Consider the following 19,187-nt stretch of genomic DNA (forward strand, 5'->3'; position numbering starts at 1 on the left):
TGGTGGTCTCTTGGATTTGTTACTCACAAGCACTTACAAAGTGGAGAAGTGTGGTAGTTGGATATTTTGTCTGATTTGGGCTTATGGACAATTTTTACAAACACTTTTTTTCAGATATTTCTCACTCATATTTTGATCTTGTACACTGTGAGCACTGTGTGTATTTTATAGCACAGTGATATATATATATATATATATATTTATATATGTGGTGTTTTTTTGTTTTTTTTAGCAATTTTTTTATTTTATTTTTTTGCGGCACTGTAGCTCTATGTTTATTTATGAGGACTAAAAGGACTAGTGTGGCAGCAAGCTTGCCTTTACAATGCCTGTTATGACCGGTAACTCTAGCCTATGTTCTGGGTGACCAGTCTCCTCACCGCCTGCCCAGTTAATCTTACTACCAAAAAAATTTTTTTTCAATAATGCCAAGTTCACCCCACTTTACTCTGCCTCTCTGAGGCTCAAATCACAGATCAGTGTCCTGCCTAGAAGTGGTGTGTGAGGTTTGCTCTGTGTCGTGCCCCCCTCTGCTTCCATGAATTGTAATCCACGACAAGCCTCCTGCATCACCTTTTTAGAATCTCCAAATACTGACAAAGGCGTATAATGTTTTAATGAAGCCTGTTCTGGTATGTCTCCATTCATACCTTGTGCTTAGATCCTAGGAGCTTTGGACTGTAGTGTGTGAGGCTACAATGGAGCAAACTTGCGACCTGCCCTGCTGTATCTCTGCTCCCCCAAGCTTCGTTCCTTGATTGATAACGGTCAGTGTTGCCAGGAGCACTGAGAACATACAGCAGAAGAAATCTGTGGTAGCAGTGAACTTTAGTTAGGTTTGTTTCCGCTTGCTTGATTATGAAAATAAGTAAATTCTATGTGCTTATTCACATGGGTACAGAGGGCCATACTCCATCAATAGAAACTTTTATTTCTGTGCCTAGGAGTACAGGTGTTTGCATCCAACGTGGCTGGGAGAACAGCTGTTTGCGTACAACGGCCCTGCGCGTACAGGTGTTTGCGTACAACAGCCCTGCGAGTGCAGGTGTTTGCGTACGACACCCCTGCGCGTGCAGGTGTTTGCGTACGACAACCCTGCGCGCGCAGGCGTTTTGGGCGCGACAGCCCGGCGCGCGCAGGCGTTTTGGGCACGACAGCCCGGCGCGCGCAGGCATTTTGGGCGCGACAGCGCAGGGAGTGCAGGCGGTAGAATGCAGGCTTCAGGAGTACATAATCTCACAGCCAGAAATGACCTCCCTCCAAATTCTACCAATCCCCTCCCAAGTACAGAGCTCTTGTCCCTGAATTTCCCCACTACAATATCCTAACTGCTGCATTACATACTTTTGACTACTGAACTTGGTATGCTGCTGGTGTGCTGTCCCTCCCCACCAAGTATCTCCCCCCAGTGAACCCCCACAACTGCTTATATGGTGCAGGTCTTTGGCTTGACGTATTGAAGCTAATATTCTAGTGAGATAACCAGGAAAACTGTATTTTAGGAATGAGAGGTCTGCATTGGCAGCCTACACGTATCTCTCATGGGCTGGCAGGTGCCCCTGCTGACAGCTGTACTTGTGGCATCTGTACAAACTTGCATTGTGTACGGTACGTCTTTTGTGTGTATAGTGTTAATTCCCTTGTAGTTACAGGAGAATGCTTCCTTTTTCTCCTCCACCCACCTAGACCATGCTGTGCTATTGGAGAGCTCTTTGTTTGCTTCCTTCACTGTTGGTTCATAAGCAAGTCATGTTAAATAATTCTTATCTGTTTGGCATTTACCCAGCAACAAAACACAGCTCTGACCTTTCTACAGGCCTTCATAAGGATACAGTTATCTTGCCTTCATGTGGCAAAAATCAGTTGATTTTTAAATGAACAAACTGGGTAAAAATCATGAAAATATCGAATTTGTTTTGAACGTTTCCAGCTATGATTACTTTTGAGTGTCGCATATTGTAGTGTAACCCTTGCCCTAGGGTTTAGTTTTCGGAAAGCCAGTAAGTACCGGCAGCTTGGATCAGAGAATGTTATAAATTGTAATCTTTGCCTCTTGTACTCCTGCATATTTGCAACATTCTCTGATTTTTAGCTGTTGTAACTGAAAAAAAGCAGCTCTGGGGTGAGGGCACATTTACGTCCCCATTAACGAATGATTTGTACATTCAACATTCAACATGAAGATTCCTATTATATTCAGTGATGCCCACTTACACCTGAGCCTCATGCTGCCACTTGTCATGACAAAAATGTAATAATTTTTAATTTTTTCTGGCAGATTTGCATGTTTTTTTGAACCTTTTAGGCTTCAATAGGAGTGCTTGAAAGCATGCAACCCAAGTATTTTAGCGTGTTCTCCACATGTTTTTGTTTTTTGCATTTAACTGGTTTCCTCCTCCCAGCAGCCTTAGGCCTGTGAACAAAATGTAGGATTCAGGAGTGTCCATACTTGATGTGGAGACTCTCATCTGCCTGGTGAGGGCCCACAAGAACCTCTAAAACCCCAGTGATGGCCATTACAAAAACCATGGCAATCTGCAGAGGACAATAACAGACATGGCTAAGAATTATGACAAGAGAAAGCATTACACAGAAAAAATAGGAAACAAATATAAGGACGACGTCATATGATGTCACACATGATGGGCCAAAACAAAAATGCCTGAAGCATGAAAATCATACAATTTGCATTTCCAAAAATGCACAAAAACCCCTCACGTTCAAGTGTGAATGAAAGCTTAGAGTAAATCAAATAAATCACAATTTCCTTGTTGAAGAAAAGTTGGATTTTGTTAAATTAGAATTCCGATGTTTTTCAATTAGAGAATAATTTAAAAAAATTGACTGTTGCACTAAATGACTGCAAAGTTAATATTCACCTATTGTAGTTCATTGTGATTAGAAACTGATTGTTTGCTATAAGCTAGGGCATGTTAACACTAATGCCACGTACACACGATCCGAATTCTCGTCGGAAAAAGCTCTGATGGTTTTCCCGACAGAATTCTGACGGAATACGGCTCAAGCTGTCTTGCCTACACACGGTCACATCAAATTCCGATCATTTATAACGCGGTGACGTACAACACGTATGACGTGACTAGAAAAAGGAAGTTCAATAGCCAGTAGCCAATAGCTTCTGTCTCGTAGTTGAATCTGAGCATGCGTGATTTTTGTCGTGTCGGAATTGCATACACGCGATTGGAATTACCGATAGAAAGTTTTTCCGTCTGGAAAATTGAGAACATGCTATCAATTTTTGGCTGGCGGAAATTTGGACAGCTAAATTCCAATGGAGCATACACACGGTCGCATTTTCCATTGAAAAGCTCTCATCTGTCTTTTTCTGGCTGGAATTCCGATCGTGTGTACGCAGCATTAGAGTCCATTCACACATGGGCAACTTTGCATCTGACTTGAAGTCGTCCCAAGTTTTCTCAAGTCGCGCAACATGATGAAATCAATGTCAGACGAAAAACAAGCTGTGGACTGCCGCACTTTTCAGAAGACCACTTTCTTTTATTGGAAAATCACATCACATCACATCACAGCTCAACCAATAAAAGAAAGTGCTCTTCTGAAGAGTGCGGCAGTCCACAGCTTGTTTTTCGTCTGTTGCAAGTGGTAATAGCCAGCACCTGTGGCTTCCCATCCGAAGAGACAGTTTACAGCCTGCATGTGTGCTGCTGGAGCGGTGAGATCCCTTCTCCTTCATGATAAATCAATGTTAGTGAATGGAGCCATCTTAATGTACACTACTGAAGTCGCTCCAACTTCATAAAAGGTTCCTGTATGACTTCAATCTGACTTCTAGGCGACTTGTACCCATTGATTTCAAGGGAAGTTGCCTCCAAGTCGGATCTCCTGTCTTAACTGAAGCAACTTTCCAGGAAGTAAAAATATTTTTCTAGGCAAACCTCTCCCTTCCACAGAGGTGATTATTATGTGATTGGCCACTGGCAAAGTCCCCTGTCCTGGAGGCAACTTCAAGTTGTCTTGTAAGTTGCCTCAAGTCATGCTGTGATTCATACTCAATTCATGTCAAAGTTGCTTCCCAAAGTCTTGCTGGAAGTCGTGTTGCCCCTGTGTGAATGGACTCTAAAAGACTATCATATTTACTTTGTTTTTAAACTTTTTTGTTTATTTCCTCAGTTACTTCCTCATTTTCAGGCCTAGGCAAATGATGTCTTACTTCCCCAAAGACCCTTTAGGAGAGGCAGGAGGGGTTTTCTTAGCTAAACACACCCTTCTGCCTCCATGCCTTAAGCCAGGGATCTCCAAACTACGGCCCTCCAGCTGTTGCAAAACTACAGATCCCATAAGGCATTTTAAAACTCTGAGGCCGCGTACACACGGGCGGACTGTCCGCCCAACCTTGTCCGCTGAACAGTGTTTGGGCGGACAGTCCGCTCGTGTGTGGGCTTTCAGCGGACAGTTTCAGCGGACAGTTGGACGGACAAAGTCTTTCGGAAATTCCGAAAAACTGTCCGCTGAAACTGTGTTTGAGCGAACAGTCCGCCCGTGTGTGGGCTTGTCCGCTGTACTTTCGAAATGAGCGGACTGTTCCCGCTCGGAAAGTCCGCCCATTTTGAGCGCGTGTACAGGTAGGCGGGGCCCGCGAAGGAGACGTCGCGGGCTCCGCCGCCTGGAATGGGCTTAAAGGGGAACCCCAACGCCGAAAAAAATCGGCGTGGGGGTTCCCCCCAAGTCCACACCAGACCCTTGTCCGAGCACGCTACCCGGCCGGCCAGGAAAGGGGGGCGAGCGAGCGTGCCCCCCCTCCTGAGCCGTACCAGGCCGCGTGCCCTCAACATGGGGGGTGCCTTGGGGAAGGGGGGGGCCGCGCGGCCCCCCCACCCCAAAGCACCTTGTCCCCATGTTGATGAGGACAGGGGCCTCTTCCCGACAACCCTGGCCGTTGGTTGTCGGGGTCTGCGGGCGGGGGCTTATCGGAATCCGGGAGCCCCCTTTAAGAAGGGGGCCCCCGGATACCGGCCCCCCACCCTATGTGAATGAGTATGGGGTACAATGTACCCCTACCCATTCACCTGTGAAATAAAGTACAAATAAAAACACAACACAGGGGGAAAAAATATTTTATTGCACAGCTCCGGGGGTCTTCCGTCTTCGGGGGTCTTCTCGCCGGACTCCTCCGCTATGTGTGTGTAGCTCTTTTGCCAGCGGAGGAGTCCGGCTTTCTTCCTCCCCCGCCGCCGGCCTCTTCTCCCGACTTCGGGGGTCTTGTCCCCCTCTTCGGTTCTTCTGCCGGGCCACCGCGCCTGGTCCGGTGGCCCGGTCTTCTGTCACCGTCTTCCGTTCTTCTGTCGCCGCCTTCGGTTCTTCTGCCGGGCCACCGCGCCTTCTTGTAGCTCTTTTACAGGCGGTGGCCCGGTCTTCTGTCGCCATCGCCGCCTTCCGTTCGTGTTCTTCTTCTTGTTCTTCTTGTTCTTCTCCAGGCGATGTTGACTCGACGAGCTCTCCGGCCGGAATGCCGGGGACGCGCTGTGCGGTCACTTATATAGTGACAATGGGGCGGGGTCACATGGTATATGTCACATGGGTTGGTCACATGGGTTGATGTCACATGGGGACTATGACATCGTAAGGGGGCGGGGTCACCATGTGACATCAACCCATGTGACATATACCATGTGACCCCGCCCCATTGTCACTATATAAGTCACAGCGCAGGGCGGCTCTGGCATTCCGGCCGGAGGGAGCGACGTGTCAACATCGCCTGGAGAAGAACAAGAAGAACAAGAAGAAGAACACGAACGGAAGGCGGCGACGGCGACAGAAGACCGGGCCACCGCCTGTAAAAGAGCTACAAGAAGGCGCGGTGGCCCGGCAGAAGAACCGAAGAGGGGGACAAGACCCCCGAAGTCGGGAGAAGAGGCCGGCGGCGGGGAGGAAGAAAGCCGGACTCCTCCGCTGGCAAAAGAGCTACACACACATAGCGGAGGAGTCCGGCGAGAAGACCCCCGAAGACGGAAGACCCCCGGAGCTGTGCAATAAAATATTTTTTCCCCCTGTGTTGTGTTTTTATTTGTACTTTATTTCACAGGTGAATGGGTAGGGGTACATTGTACCCCATACTCATTCACATAGGGTGGGGGGCCGGTATCCGGGGGCCCCCTTCTTAAAGGGGGCTCCCGGATTCCGATAAGCCCCCCGCCCGCAGACCCCGACAACCAACGGCCAGGGTTGTCGGGAAGAGGCCCTTGTCCTTATCAACATGGGGACAAGGTGCTTTGGGGTGGGGGGGCCGCGCGGCCCCCCCTTCCCCAAGGCACCCCCCATGTTGAGGGCACGCGGCCTGGTACGGCTCAGGAGGGGGGGCGCGCTCGCTCGCCCCCTTTCCTGGCCGGCCGGGTAGCGTGCTCGGACAAGGGTCTGGTGTGGACTTGGGGGGAACCCCCACGCCGATTTTTTTCGTCGTTGGGGTTCCCCTTTAAGCCCATTCCAGGCGGCGGAGCCCGCGACGTCTCCTTCGCGGGCCCCGCCTACCTGTACACGCGCTCGAAATGGGCGGATTTGCCTCCGCCTTACGTGGGCGAGTCCGTTCATTTCAAAAGTTGAGCGAACTGTTTGCCCAACCTTGTTCGTCAAACAGTCCGCTCGTGTGTGGGCACGTCCGCTCATGCAAATTTTGAGCGGACTGTTTGACAAACTGTTTGCCGAACAAGGTTGGGCGAACAGTCCGCGCGTGTGTACGCGGCCTGACATTCATAGACATGACTAGGAGTGATGGGAATTGTAGTTCCTGAACAACTGGGGGGCCATAGTTTGGAGACCCCTGCCTTAAGCTATGGGAAGACAGATTCCAAGAAGTAAATTTTACATTTATTTTTATTTATTTCAGTTAATTATATAGCGCCATCAATTTACGCAGCGCTTTACATAGACATTGTACATTCACATCAGTCCCTACCCTCAAGGAGCTTACAATCTAAGGTCCCTAACTCACATTCATACATACTAGGGACAATTTAAACAGGATCCAATTAACCTACCAGCATGTCTTTGGAGTGTGGGAGGAAACCGGAGTACCTGGAGGAAACCCACGCAGGCACAGGGAGAACATGCAAACTCCGAGCAGGTAGTGTCGTGGTTTGGGTTCGAACCAGCAACCCTTCTTACTGCTAGGTGAAAGTGCTATCCATTACACCACTGTGCCGCCCATTACATGAATCACCTGCCCTTACTCAAGATGGCCACAGCCAGAAATGCTAGGGGGTGCTTTCTTAGAAAAATAAATAACAGAGGCATGGATGGATGGAGAGTTTGTTCTGAATATTAAAATATAATTGGTGTATTTGGTTTGTGATGCTCAGACACACTGTAGTTCCGCTTTAACACGGAATGCATACACAGTGTAATTATAGTGCAGACATATTGCACAGCAATTTAGAGTTGCTTGTTCTAATAGAGCTCCTAACCTAACTTTCTTTTGTCACATCAACATGCACAAGTACCAATGGGGGAAGAAGCAAGATAAATGATTGACTACCCTGTGTTTTCTAATTGAGTACTTAACACTTTCAGGGAATACATATCACATGTGTGCCAATAAGATGGGAGAACTCCTTCAGATTTTTTTAATAATGGAAAAATATGTCTCTTTTGTGCCTAACATGAAATTGTGTTTTATTTAAATGCAGTATTATGGTGTGGTTTATGTAGCATGTGTTTGCTCTTGCTGCATACTCAATTAAGAATGCAGGATAACATCAAAGGGGGGTTGCAGAAGGAGACTGTAACATTGCTAAGGCCCTTTTCACACTTGTGTGCCTTGTGCTGCGACTTGGGACTGCAAAGGTGCAGGACGAGTTGTACCCCATGATTTCCAATGAGTACCACTCATATCTGTGTGACTTCAAAGTTGTCCCTGTACTACTTTGTTTCGACTTTGATACACAGACATTCCCTAAAATCGTGTGACTTTGAAGTCACGATAGCGTGAAAGGGGGCCTAAGGAAAGTATGTGGGCGCACACTGGGGAGGACGGAGACAGAGTATGTGCTATGAGTGTAAAGTTTATTGTTTCCTGCAATCAGTACTGAAGGGTTCCTTGTACAATGTTCTCTTGTAAGGCCTCTTTCACACGGGCAGCTGTCCTGCTGTTAAAAGCATGTTTTATTTTGAAATTCCTAGACTCCAGGCACAGCAATCACTTGCAGTTGTACGTTGCGATTAGCAGTGTAAATGCATGTGCATTTACATGCCACTGCGTTTAGCTGCGGTTGAACATTCTTGCCATTTCTGATGTGCTTCCTGTTTTTCTTTCCTTGTTGCCACTCCTATCCGCAGAAGAAATGGTACACTGCGATTACATGCAGTTATGTGCAGGTAGCTGCACTAAATTGGTCCTGGACTAAGTCAAATTTATTTTTTCTAACCACACAAAACCCCATGTAACGAAACCATCGCTAAATGCAGTGTGTGAATGGAGCCATAGGAAAGCATTGTGTGAGTTTAGCTACGGTAGATAACTTGATCTGTCTGCACCTAAAAGCTGAATTTTATCCGCCCGTGTGAAAGGGGTCTAAGGAGGAGGTGAACGGAGAAGGAGGAGCAGACAGGGAGGGGGAGGCGAGCAGCCAGGGAGGAGGAGGAGGAGGAGGCAAGCGAGCAGCCAGGGAGGAGGAGGCGAGCGAGCAGCCAGGGAGGAGGAGGAGGAGGCGAGCGAGCAGACAGGGAGGAGGAGGCGAGCGAGCAGACAGGGAGGAGGAGGCGGAGGCGAGCGAGCAGACAGGGAGGAGGAGGAGGAGGCGAGCGAGCAGACAGGGAGAAGGAGGAGGAGGCGAGCGAGCAGACAGGGAGGAGGAGGCGAGCGAGCAGACAGGGAGGAGGAGGAGGAGGCGAGCGAGCAGACAGGGAGGAGGGGGCGGAGGAGGCGAGCGAGCAGACGGGGAGGAGGAGGAGGAGGCGAGCGAGCAGACGGGGAGGAGGAGGAGGCGGCGAGCGAGCAGACAGGGAGGAGGAGGAGGAGGAGGCGGCGAGCGAGCAGACAGGGAGGAGGAGGAGGAGGAGGCGGCGAGCGAGCAGACAGGGAGGAGGAGGAGGCGAGCGAGCAGACAGGGAGGAGGAGGCGGCGAGCGAGCAGACAGGGAGGAGGAGGAGGAGGAGGCGGCGAGCGAGCAGACAGGGAGGAGGAGGAGAAGGAGGCGAGCGAGCAGACAGGGAGGAGGAGGAGGCGAGCGAGCAGACAGGGAGGAGGAGGAGGAGGAGGAGGCGAGTGAGCAGACGGGGAGGAGGAGGAGGCGAGCGAGCAGACAGGGAGGAGGAGGAGGAGGAGGAGGAGGCGAGCGAGCAGACAGGGAGGAGGAGGAGGAGGAGGCGAGCGAGCAGACAGGGGGGAGGAGGAGACAGGGAGGAGGAGGCGAGCGAGCAGACAGGGAGGGGGAGGAGGCGAGCAGACAGGGAGAAGGAGCATGCTTGCTGATGGTGTAAAACTATATGGGTTGTTATCGTTTTAGTGCAAATAATTACAATTTTGCCATTTACAGTATATCGGGTTTAACGGCTCATCTTATCCAGAAAGCTAGCTGTGCAAATGAAAACACTTTTGGTTTGAATTGGAGCAAAACTGACCATTTTACCCATGCGGGCAGACCAGGCAGGTGAGCTGTCTACATGGAACAGGACACAATAGTAATGGCCCTGTAGTGCCTGTGCATGCCTAAGTGTGCTCTTCAGTGAATGCTACACTGCCATAACCACATGAAATGAAGTGTCACCCTAATGAAGGTGGCTACCTTCATATTTCACTGATATTTGCTTCTCAGCTGTTGGTGTGAGGCTGGGATTTTCTTGTTCCCTTTTCTCCTGAAAAAGGCACAAGCTCCTGACAAGCACATGCATGAAGATTTTCCAACCATTAAAACAAATCTGTGTGTGATGAATGCTTCCAGTGCTCACAAGCATTCCTTATTATTTCTTGACCTACACAGCTCATTCCGTGCCCAAATCTTTGTTTATATTGTGGCAAAGCGGGTAGAGATGGGGTTGTGTATGGACATAACTGCAATAAAATATACATAAAGTAATAAAATAATAATAACATGGAAGGTTGTAAGATGAGGCACTTTTTTTCTTGTGTCATAGATGCAGGCTATTTATGATCTGTTTACAGAAATAATCACCGTTCTTCTGAGAGTTCAGGCTTCTCATACTGAGCTACAGGAAGGTTTACCACAGTGTCTAGATGCTGTTTTTCACACGGAAGTGTGATCTCTTTATAGGCCAGCTTGTGCACACAGAGGTTGCAGCAGTCGTTTAAGTGGTTATCATAAGTAACAGTTGCAGAAGATCTTCAATAGACTAAGAATAGCCTTAGCTCCATGGTTTCCTTCTGTACCGTGTTTCCGGGGACAGTACCAGCTCTGTAAGGGTTTTCTTTAGGAAGTGTCCCTGCATTTTTTTCCTTAGTGTTAGATTAATGTATTTTTCTGTTCTTTGATCTTTTTAAATAAATGGGAAACTTTAGTGTAATTTTAGTGAGTCCTCTTAATTGAGTAGGTTTTAGCGTTTCCAGTATGCAAGATATTTCTTTCTAGGAATCTGTAACAAATTTAAAGTGTCTGTATGGTCAGCCTCAATGTAGTTTGACAGAAGGGAAAGAAATGTTGTAGTTCTGTGTCCCTGCTTCAGGTAAAACCTTTGAACCTCCTTTAGACCCTTATCACACTGGGGCGCTTGGCAGGCGCTACAGCAATAAAAATAGCGCCGGCAAAGCACCCTGAAAGTGCTGCTCCTGTGCTTCCAGTTTGAAGCCCAAGGGCTTTCACTCTGGAGCGGTGCTCTGACAGGGCACTAAAAAAAAGTCCAGCTAGCAACATCTTTGGAGCAGTGAAGGAGCGGTGCGTATACCGCTCCTGGCCATTGAAATCAATGGGCAGCGTGGCTATACCGCCAGCAAAGGGTTTTAACCCTTTCTCGGCCGCTAGCAGGGGTAAAAGCGCCCCACTAGCGGTCGAATAGCTCAGCGAAATTGACCGTAAAGCGCTGCTAAAAATAACGCCACTTTACCGCCGACGCACCCACTGCCCCAGTGTGAAAGGGGCTTTAGGGAAAGGGAGCCTTGACTGCTGGAAGCATGGCATCACTGTGGGTGTGAACCTAAAAGGGAGTAAAAAACAAAAAGTACAGCCAAAGTTTGTTTGGCTGTACTGCTCCTGTATTTTGTTTTGCACTCCTGTGACCCGATTCCAGCAGAAGTCCGCTCTCTGCTGATGTCATAGAAGTTGGTCCAGGCTCCGCATCATCATGACCACAGAGTCGGGATCCGCTAGATCCCTGGACCAACACCCATCCCAGCGAGCCGCTAAGAGCCTGAGTCGGACACCCACCCCGCTCGACAGGTCAGCGCTCCAATGAGTGAGGAGGGGCAGAGCAGAGAGCAGTGACTGACAGTCATCAGCTCTCTGCTCGGGGAGCTGTGTGCACCGAGTGATCGACGGTGTTCAATTGCTCATTTCTCAGTGCAGAGGCGCCTGGGGACAGATGCCGCATTGGACCGATGCCGCATTGGACCGATGCTGCATCCACCTAGGTAAGTACGTATTTGCAAAAAAACCATATCCCATACTTCTCTTTTAAGTAGCTCCCTTGGGATTGGCTACAAAGACCTGAGGTGAATGGGGGGAGCCTGAACTCTAGGAAAAGCCTATGCTGGAGCACGTCCAACTGCTCTGAGGAGGTTCAGCTGTCACAAAAATTGCCCACCCTACCACCAGTTGTGATGTTTTGACACAGCTTTATTGTCTGTTTCGACCTTGCAGGTAGTTGATATTGCTTTATGGGCTATGCCCTCAAGTTAAATTCTGGGGTCAGTCTAATGCCTGTCTGACACTTATGGGGAAGACAGACCTCTCAGACTATGTGGGTGTATGTTTTATGGGTGCTCACAGTATCACTGTGCCTGGCATTGTTTGGTACATTTGGAAAGTTGTTACTTTTGCAAAGCTCAATAAAAATCCAATGACACGGGCGCTGCTGCTGTCAATTAAATCCAATGACGAGGGGGCGGGGCCTAGTCCGGCATTCTATGTGAATGGACAGAGAAGCAGGACTCAGGAGCGTGCCCGCACAGGTGTCCTCCTTCTTCAATGTGGGGAGGAGCTACCAGCACCACCAGAGGACCCCAGAAGTTGAGGATCGGGGCCCAGCTGAGCAAAACGAACTGCACAGTGGAGGGAAGTAGGAAAGAGGGATTACAACCTTTTTAAGCTAACCTCACACAGATTACATTTTCAACCTACTACATACCTATCTATAGCTCTGACTAAGGCCCTTTGCAGCAGAATCACATTGGTGGATCGATTTGAATGCTGGTAAAATAACAGAAAGATTCAGAGGACTATGCTGTGCTGGATACTTGCTTTGCCTACATAGTATTCTTGTGGTCCAGATGTATTTTGATACCAAGAGGCCTACAGCAACTCTGAAGCAGTTGCAGGAATTTAGGACAGAGTGGTCATTGTGTATGTGTTATGTGACAATAATATCACAAATGTGGCTTGTATGGGAGGGTTGCAAAAATAAGCCACCCCTCAAAAAAGGCCAAAACGCGCCTTGAAGATTGAGGCCACATGGAAAAAGGTGTTATGGTCAGATGAGACTAAAATTTTATTACAGTATTTGGTCTCAACGCCAAACTGTGTGTGACGGAAATTCAATACAGCTCATTATCCAAATAATGCCATTCCTACAGAAAAGCATGAAGGTGGTATTATCATGTTATGGGGGTGTTTCTCTGCAACAGGGGGAGCACTTGGTAGGTTAGAAGTAAAAATGGGTGGGGCAAAATACCATCAAATTCTTGAGGAAAATCTGCTGCCCTCTGCCAGAAAGTTGTCAATGGGAAGAAGGTTTACCTTCCAACATGACAATGACACTAAGTACACAGCAAAAATTACCACACAGTGGTTGAAGGAGAAAACGGTGATTGTTCTTGCATGGCTTAGTCAGGGCCTACACTTAAACCCCATTGAAAATCTGTGGAATGAGATTTAAGCCTCGTACACACGATCGGAAATCCTTCCAGCAAAAGTCAGATGAGAGCTTTTGGTCAGAAATTCCGACCGTGTGTATGGTCCATCGTACTTTTGCTGGCGGGATTTCTGCCAACAAAAGATTGAGAGCAGGTTCTCCATTTTTCCGACGGGAAAAGTTCCGATCGGAAATTCCGATCGTCTGTAGGAATTCCGACGCACATAATTCCTACGCATGCTCGGAAACCATTTGACGCATGCTCAAAAGCATTGAACTTCATTTTCTCGGCTCGTCATAGTGTTGTAAGTCATCTCGTTCTTGATGGTCGAAAGTTCAGGGAATTTTGTGTGACCGTATGCAAGCCAAGCTTGAGCGTAATTCCGTCAGGAAAAATCATCCAAGATTTTTCAGATGAAGACACCGATCGTGTGTATGTGGCATTAGACTGCAGTCCACAAATGGTCACCATCAAATTTAACTGGACTTAAAGAGGAAGTAAACCCTGATGGGTTTACTTCCTCTTTTTTTCCCTGCAAAGGTAAAGCATAATGGACTACTATGCATCGCATAGTAGCTCATTATGTGTCACTTACCTGACACAGGAGCCAGCGAAGTCGCCGCTGTCACCTGTAGTCCGCCGCATCCATCTTGGTTGTGGCGTCTCTCGCAGCTCCGACGAATGACAGCGGAGAAGCCGCGATGACGTCACTCCCGCGCATGCGCACGGGAGTCGCGTCTCGGAGCTCCGACGCTGCCATTCGCCGGAGCCGCGATGACGTCACTCCCGCGCATGCGCACGGGAGTAGACAAATTTGGCAAATCCATTCTTGGACTTGCCGCATTTAGTGCGCCTGCGCGCCGCTGTCTACGGCGCATGCGCCGTAGACAGCGGTGCCCATTTTCGGGCAAATATCTCCTAAACCATATAGGTTTAGGAGATATTACTTGGACCTACAGGTAAGCCTTAATCTAGGCTTACCTGTAGGTCAAAGTTGTTTGGAAGGGTTTACTTCCATTTTAAGCAGTTCAGCAAAGAAGAGTGGCAAATATTGTAAAGTCTAGATGTGCAAAATTAGTAGCGACATAGCCCAACAAACTAAAGGCTGTAATTTAAAACAAAGGCTGGTTCAACAAAATACTGACATAAGAGGGTGATCTTTTTTTCCAACTCCATCACAAACCGTGTTTCTGAATTATTATTTTTTTCTGACATATTGCTGTTATATCTTTCACATGAATGTTATAAGTTGCACTGAGTAAATACAGCTGGATAAAACAAAAGCTGTCTGTCTTCATTTCAGGCTTCAGAGCAACAAAATTGAATTTTTAAAGGGGGGTGATTCTTTTCTATACCCACTGTATATGTAATTGGTCCCCTCTTCCGGATCAATGAAGTAAAATCTCAGAAAAGCTGAAAAAGTTTAAGTTTTAGTATTTGTAAAAGAACAACTCATCAGTCTACATATAGCTAAAGCCCTTATATGAGAATGAGTCTGTTGAATGTAGTTGCAGATAGAATGGATTTGCTTGAACTCATGTCAAATTTTACTGCTGCCTGTGGCCAAGCAAAATGTTAACAAAAATACTCCAAGTGTTGCTTTACTTTTACGCCATCTTTTATAGGTTATCCGTGTTACATTTAACTGTAAATAAAGGCCTTAGAATTATTCCTCTTTCACTGGCATCTATGTTGATATCCTGTATGTGTTACACAAACTGTTAACCTATGAATGTCCTAGGGGTGTGTGTATATAAGGGGGGTCCTTTTAAAAAACATTTATTTTTATTTTTTTTAAGTTTGTATATTTTTACTTAAAGTGAAAGTAAATGCAAAACCTAATTAATGAAACCTAATCTATCTAGCCCTGTAAAGAAAAGATAACTATACCTGCCTATTGTGCAGCCACTCTGTCAGCGGCAGCTTCAGTTTGTAGGAGAGGCCATCGACAATGGAAGCCCCATATTAAGTCTATGGGGGACATCTTTTTCCAGGCATTTCCCACCCATTGTCGGCTTTCTCCTGCACACAGAGGGTGCCGCCAGAGTGGCTTCATCCATTGGCTGAGAACGCTGATTGGGAGCCCATCGGCAGAAATTTTTATCCCCCTGTGAGACTGGCTGCAGTACACATGGGCCGAAGTTTCTATTGAACCAGTCAATGCTGCCAGACATTTGGCCTGTGTGTAGTAGGCTTTAGAATGTGGGTGAGAATAAGTTTAGAGTTAGGTTTTGCCTTTACTTCCGCTTACTGTTACAATGATTGTTAAGCCCCTATGTAATATTAAATTTTATGTGACATGTCCTTTTGTCCTTTTTATGGAGATGTCAGATCTGTCAGACATTTGATGTCTCCCTTGCACTGCTTACAAACACTGAGGATCGCTTCACACCAGAATGACACAGGAATATGCACCTGTACATTCCCCTACAGTGCAATTTGCACTGAATCGCACAAAGTAGTGTATGCACTACTTTTGAGAGTGCGCCGCACCAGTACTACCGTACCATGCAATCTGGTGCCTGCAATAATACGGCATTTGCGATCCGAATTTGGGGTGCTGTTTTTAATATAATGGCACCTGCAGCATATCGCAAAGACAGTGGGAAAAGCGAATGCAGCCAAAATCTCACAGCTGCAAACCTGGAGAAGTTGGAGGATTGATCAATGGATGTTCGTCAATCCTCCCTTTGCTCTGCCATGATGTGTTTCACAGCGTATTATGTAAAAGATTACTCTGAGTATAACTCAGAGTTAACTCCAAAGTGGCAAAGTAAGACCTCGGAAAGCAACAAAAACTCGAGCGGTTGTGACTCTAGCTTGGTCCAAAACCAAGAATAAAAATTGTTTTGTCTGGGATACCACTTTAAGGACCTTTCTGGATGGGTATTGCATTCCCATGCAGTGTTATGGGGAATATAAACCCGGTTTGAAGTAGATGTAGGTCAGGAGGAGGTCATCCGCAGGTCAAGTGCACCTGTCAATTAATTCTGAAAGATCTCAAAAGCATGTGAAACTGATGATATCGACACAGGTCGTAAATAGGTACCTGGTATCACCAAATCTGATTAAATCTTATCTTTCTTAATCATTGTAAACTAATATAAGGCAAAAGCTGATTGGTTGCTATGTATTCCTCCCTTTTGTATACACAGTCATATATTTTATAAATCAATCTTTTTAATGTTTGCCTTGAGGGTATTGAGGCTTTTTTCCACGCATTTCCTTCAATCTTTTGGGCATGAACTAACTTACAATCAACAAGTTGTAATGTTTTGGTTAAAACAAGTTTGTGATTGGTGAAGGGATTCTAACACCACCTAAAGCAGAGGTTTTTAATTTGTAGGTCACATCTTTATAGCACGGCTTATGAAAATCCGAATTCACATGCCTGCAATTGAAATTTTTATCCATTTTATAACTTCAGTTTTTTGAACAGCTATGGGTCAACACAAGGGACATGCATATGAAGCCATCCCAAATTAATTTAAAGTGGTTGTAAACCATTATATATACTCAGTGAAGTTACTGGCCTCAGGTGATACACAGAGATGAAACCATTCCTCCCACATAGGTTGTACCTGTTTATCTACAGCTGTTTTTTCTCCACATTTATTCAAAGTGCAGAATTTATACAAGATCTCTCAGCCCTGAAAAGAAGGCGGTGGAGAGCTGAAGTTACATCAATGAGGAGAGCTAATTGGAGGGATGGGATGCACCCCCATTTATATGGCACACAGGAACAGTGCTGAGGTTGTCAAACTGTTTCCTTCCGTCGCCACTTTTCTCCTGGTGTCAGGAAAACATCATAGGAATTGACTAATGCTGATGGCGGAGGAACGAAACGGCAGAGAAATGACACTTGGTTCTCTGGATTGAGATAAACGCACACTATAGAATTCTTTGCTTATTTCATATCTGAGGTTTGCAACCACTTTAAATTATACATTCATCATTTTAGAAAAGATTAATGGGTGATGGAAGCTATTTTATGATCACCTGATTAAGAACCTCTGCTTTCAATAATACACTGAATGTGATATGTATTGAAATCTGGATCAACAATTCTAAAAACTGGTGACTGATTTGACCGTTTCTGTCTTAATCATTGTAAGGTGGTGTGTATAGTAATTCTATTCTCTTTTTCTTCCTTTTTTTTCTCTCCTTGGGTCTTTTCCTATTTTACAATCTTTCCTTTTCTGATGGCATGGATCTATCTTGGCCTTTGGGATTTCTAGAACCTATTGTGAAGAATGGCAGGCCTCCAACATCTCATAGTATGCACTCCTTCCTTCATCAATACACAGGATCCTTCAAGAAGCCACCGCTGAGAAGACCCCACAGTGTTATAGGTGGAAGCCTTGGCTCATTTATGGCAATGCCCAGGAATGGAAGCAGACTAGGTAAAGTTTTGTGTACTTTAGAATACCGACAGCATGTAAAACCGAAAAATGTTGCCTGCCAAGTCTGTATGTAGATGAATGGAACAGTGACAATGCAATGGTGTCGGTCACCTGCGTGGATGGAGCACTCCTCTTTCTCGTATCGTTTAATTATGGGTCTGATCAATTTCCCAAGGATTATTACATGCCAGGGGAAAGGTATAAAATATGGATGATGTTCTAAAGTTATACATTTATTATCAGACAGGTCTTCCTCAAATGAAAAATGTGTTGCAAATGGACTTCTGTACAACCAGGCTGTCATGTTTTTTTTTTCATACGATCACTGCTAGCAGCAAAAGCCACCGGCAGCAATTATTGTATTCTGATGGCAGGCAAACCTCTTGCTGTCAGACAGTCAATGTTGATGGGGGAATCCCTCCTAGTGCACAATTGTATTCTGACAGCTAGAGGTTTGCCTTCTGTCAAAATACTATGATCACTAATGCGAACCCGTGTTTGAAAGTAAGAAAATTTCATAATCGATGGCCAGCCTTACTAGTATGGTCTGATGTGCAATGGAGATATACAGTGGATATATAAAGTCTACACACCCCTGTTAAATTGTCAGGTTTCTGTGATGTAAAAAAATGAGACAAAGATAAATCATTTCAGACCTTTTTCCACCTTTTAATGTGACCAATAAACTGTACAACTCTGGACAACAAAATTAAATCTTTTAGGTGGAGGGAAGTAAAACTAAAATCATATGGTTGCATAAGTGTGCACACCCTTAAACTAATACTTTGTTGAAGCACCTTTAGAATTTATTTCAGCGCTCAGTCTTTTTGGGTATGAATCTATAGCACCCTGATATTTAGGCAGGGTTGCTATTAAATTTAATTGCCATGTAATAGTTGCCTTGGCCAATTGATAGTTCAATTTCACCCTAATTCTGGAATTGCTGCACTTCGATCTTCTGTCACTAGATAGCCAGGTATGTGGTGACATTAGGTAAGACGAGGGCATTGCAAGGACAGATTAGGAATGAATAGGGTGTCTCAGACAAATGGGCAGGGATTTTCTTGGGTCCCTTGGCCTGCTGGGAGAGCCTATTTATTTGGGTGGAGTCAGGTGATCGGGGTTCTGTGCCACCTGGGTGGCTGTCTGGGTGGACGTGTGTCGTATGACCCAGGGCTGCTAGACCAAAAACCTAAGACCTATCCTGGGGACATCTGGCTACTAGGCTATCTGAGAGCCTATCCAGAAGTAGTGCAGGCTTGGGACTGCTGGCTTATAGTCCAACCAGAAGTAACTGTTCCACCGGACGGGGGGGGGGGGGGGGGGTCTGTTGTGGTCAGAGGTAGAAGGGAAGCTGTTGCCACCAAGGAACCACCCATCTTGCTACTGGAGACCATTGTGAGTAACCTGAGGCCAGTACCAGAGCAGACTTCTTGCCAGCCAGGGACGGTAAAGAAATGGGAAAGCATCAGCAAGTGCTAAGTCAGGGACCCAGCGGCACAGCAGAGGTGACGCTTGTGGAGTGCCAAGCCAGGGACCTAATGTGTCAGCAGCGGTGAAGCTTGAGGAGTATCTGGGACTCGGCAAGGAAGCAGGTGTGATGCTTGAGGAAGATACTGAGTGCTACAGTGAAAGAGCTTAGGTGATCCAGTGACTAGGGGATCTGGAGGTCTAGTGAGAAAGACTGGGAGCTTGTTGAGTGAAGACCCACACAGTGAGCATTGAGGTAAAGAAAACCGTTAGTATTGCAGAAAGTTGAATACCTTTTACCTCTCCCTCCCCCCCTCTCT

At 46.5% G+C, this 19,187-nt stretch overlaps 1 protein-coding gene across 3 annotated transcripts in view; it reads left to right on the top strand.

The window, feature by feature from the left end:
* CDK17 (cyclin dependent kinase 17) overlaps positions 1 to 19,187 on the top strand; it is a 239,520-nt gene that overhangs the window by 131,975 nt on the left and 88,358 nt on the right. Inside the window, exon 3 of one of the 3 annotated variants that reach the window (XM_077472064.1) lies at positions 17,302 to 17,397. The exons of 1 other annotated variant lie outside the window; for it this stretch is intronic. In XM_077472064.1, the coding sequence (XP_077328190.1) occupies positions 17,302 to 17,397 (96 nt within the window). Of the gene's footprint in view, positions 1 to 17,232; positions 17,398 to 19,187 lie in introns of all 3 variants that reach the window. One more of the 3 variants, XM_077472063.1, reaches the window with a different exon arrangement.

This window comes from Lithobates pipiens, unplaced genomic scaffold, assembly GCF_037356315.1.
Source record: "Lithobates pipiens isolate NorthernLeopardFrog02 unplaced genomic scaffold, aLitPip1_a1.2 Scaffold_8, whole genome shotgun sequence".
Taxonomy (NCBI): domain Eukaryota; kingdom Metazoa; phylum Chordata; class Amphibia; order Anura; family Ranidae; genus Lithobates; species Lithobates pipiens.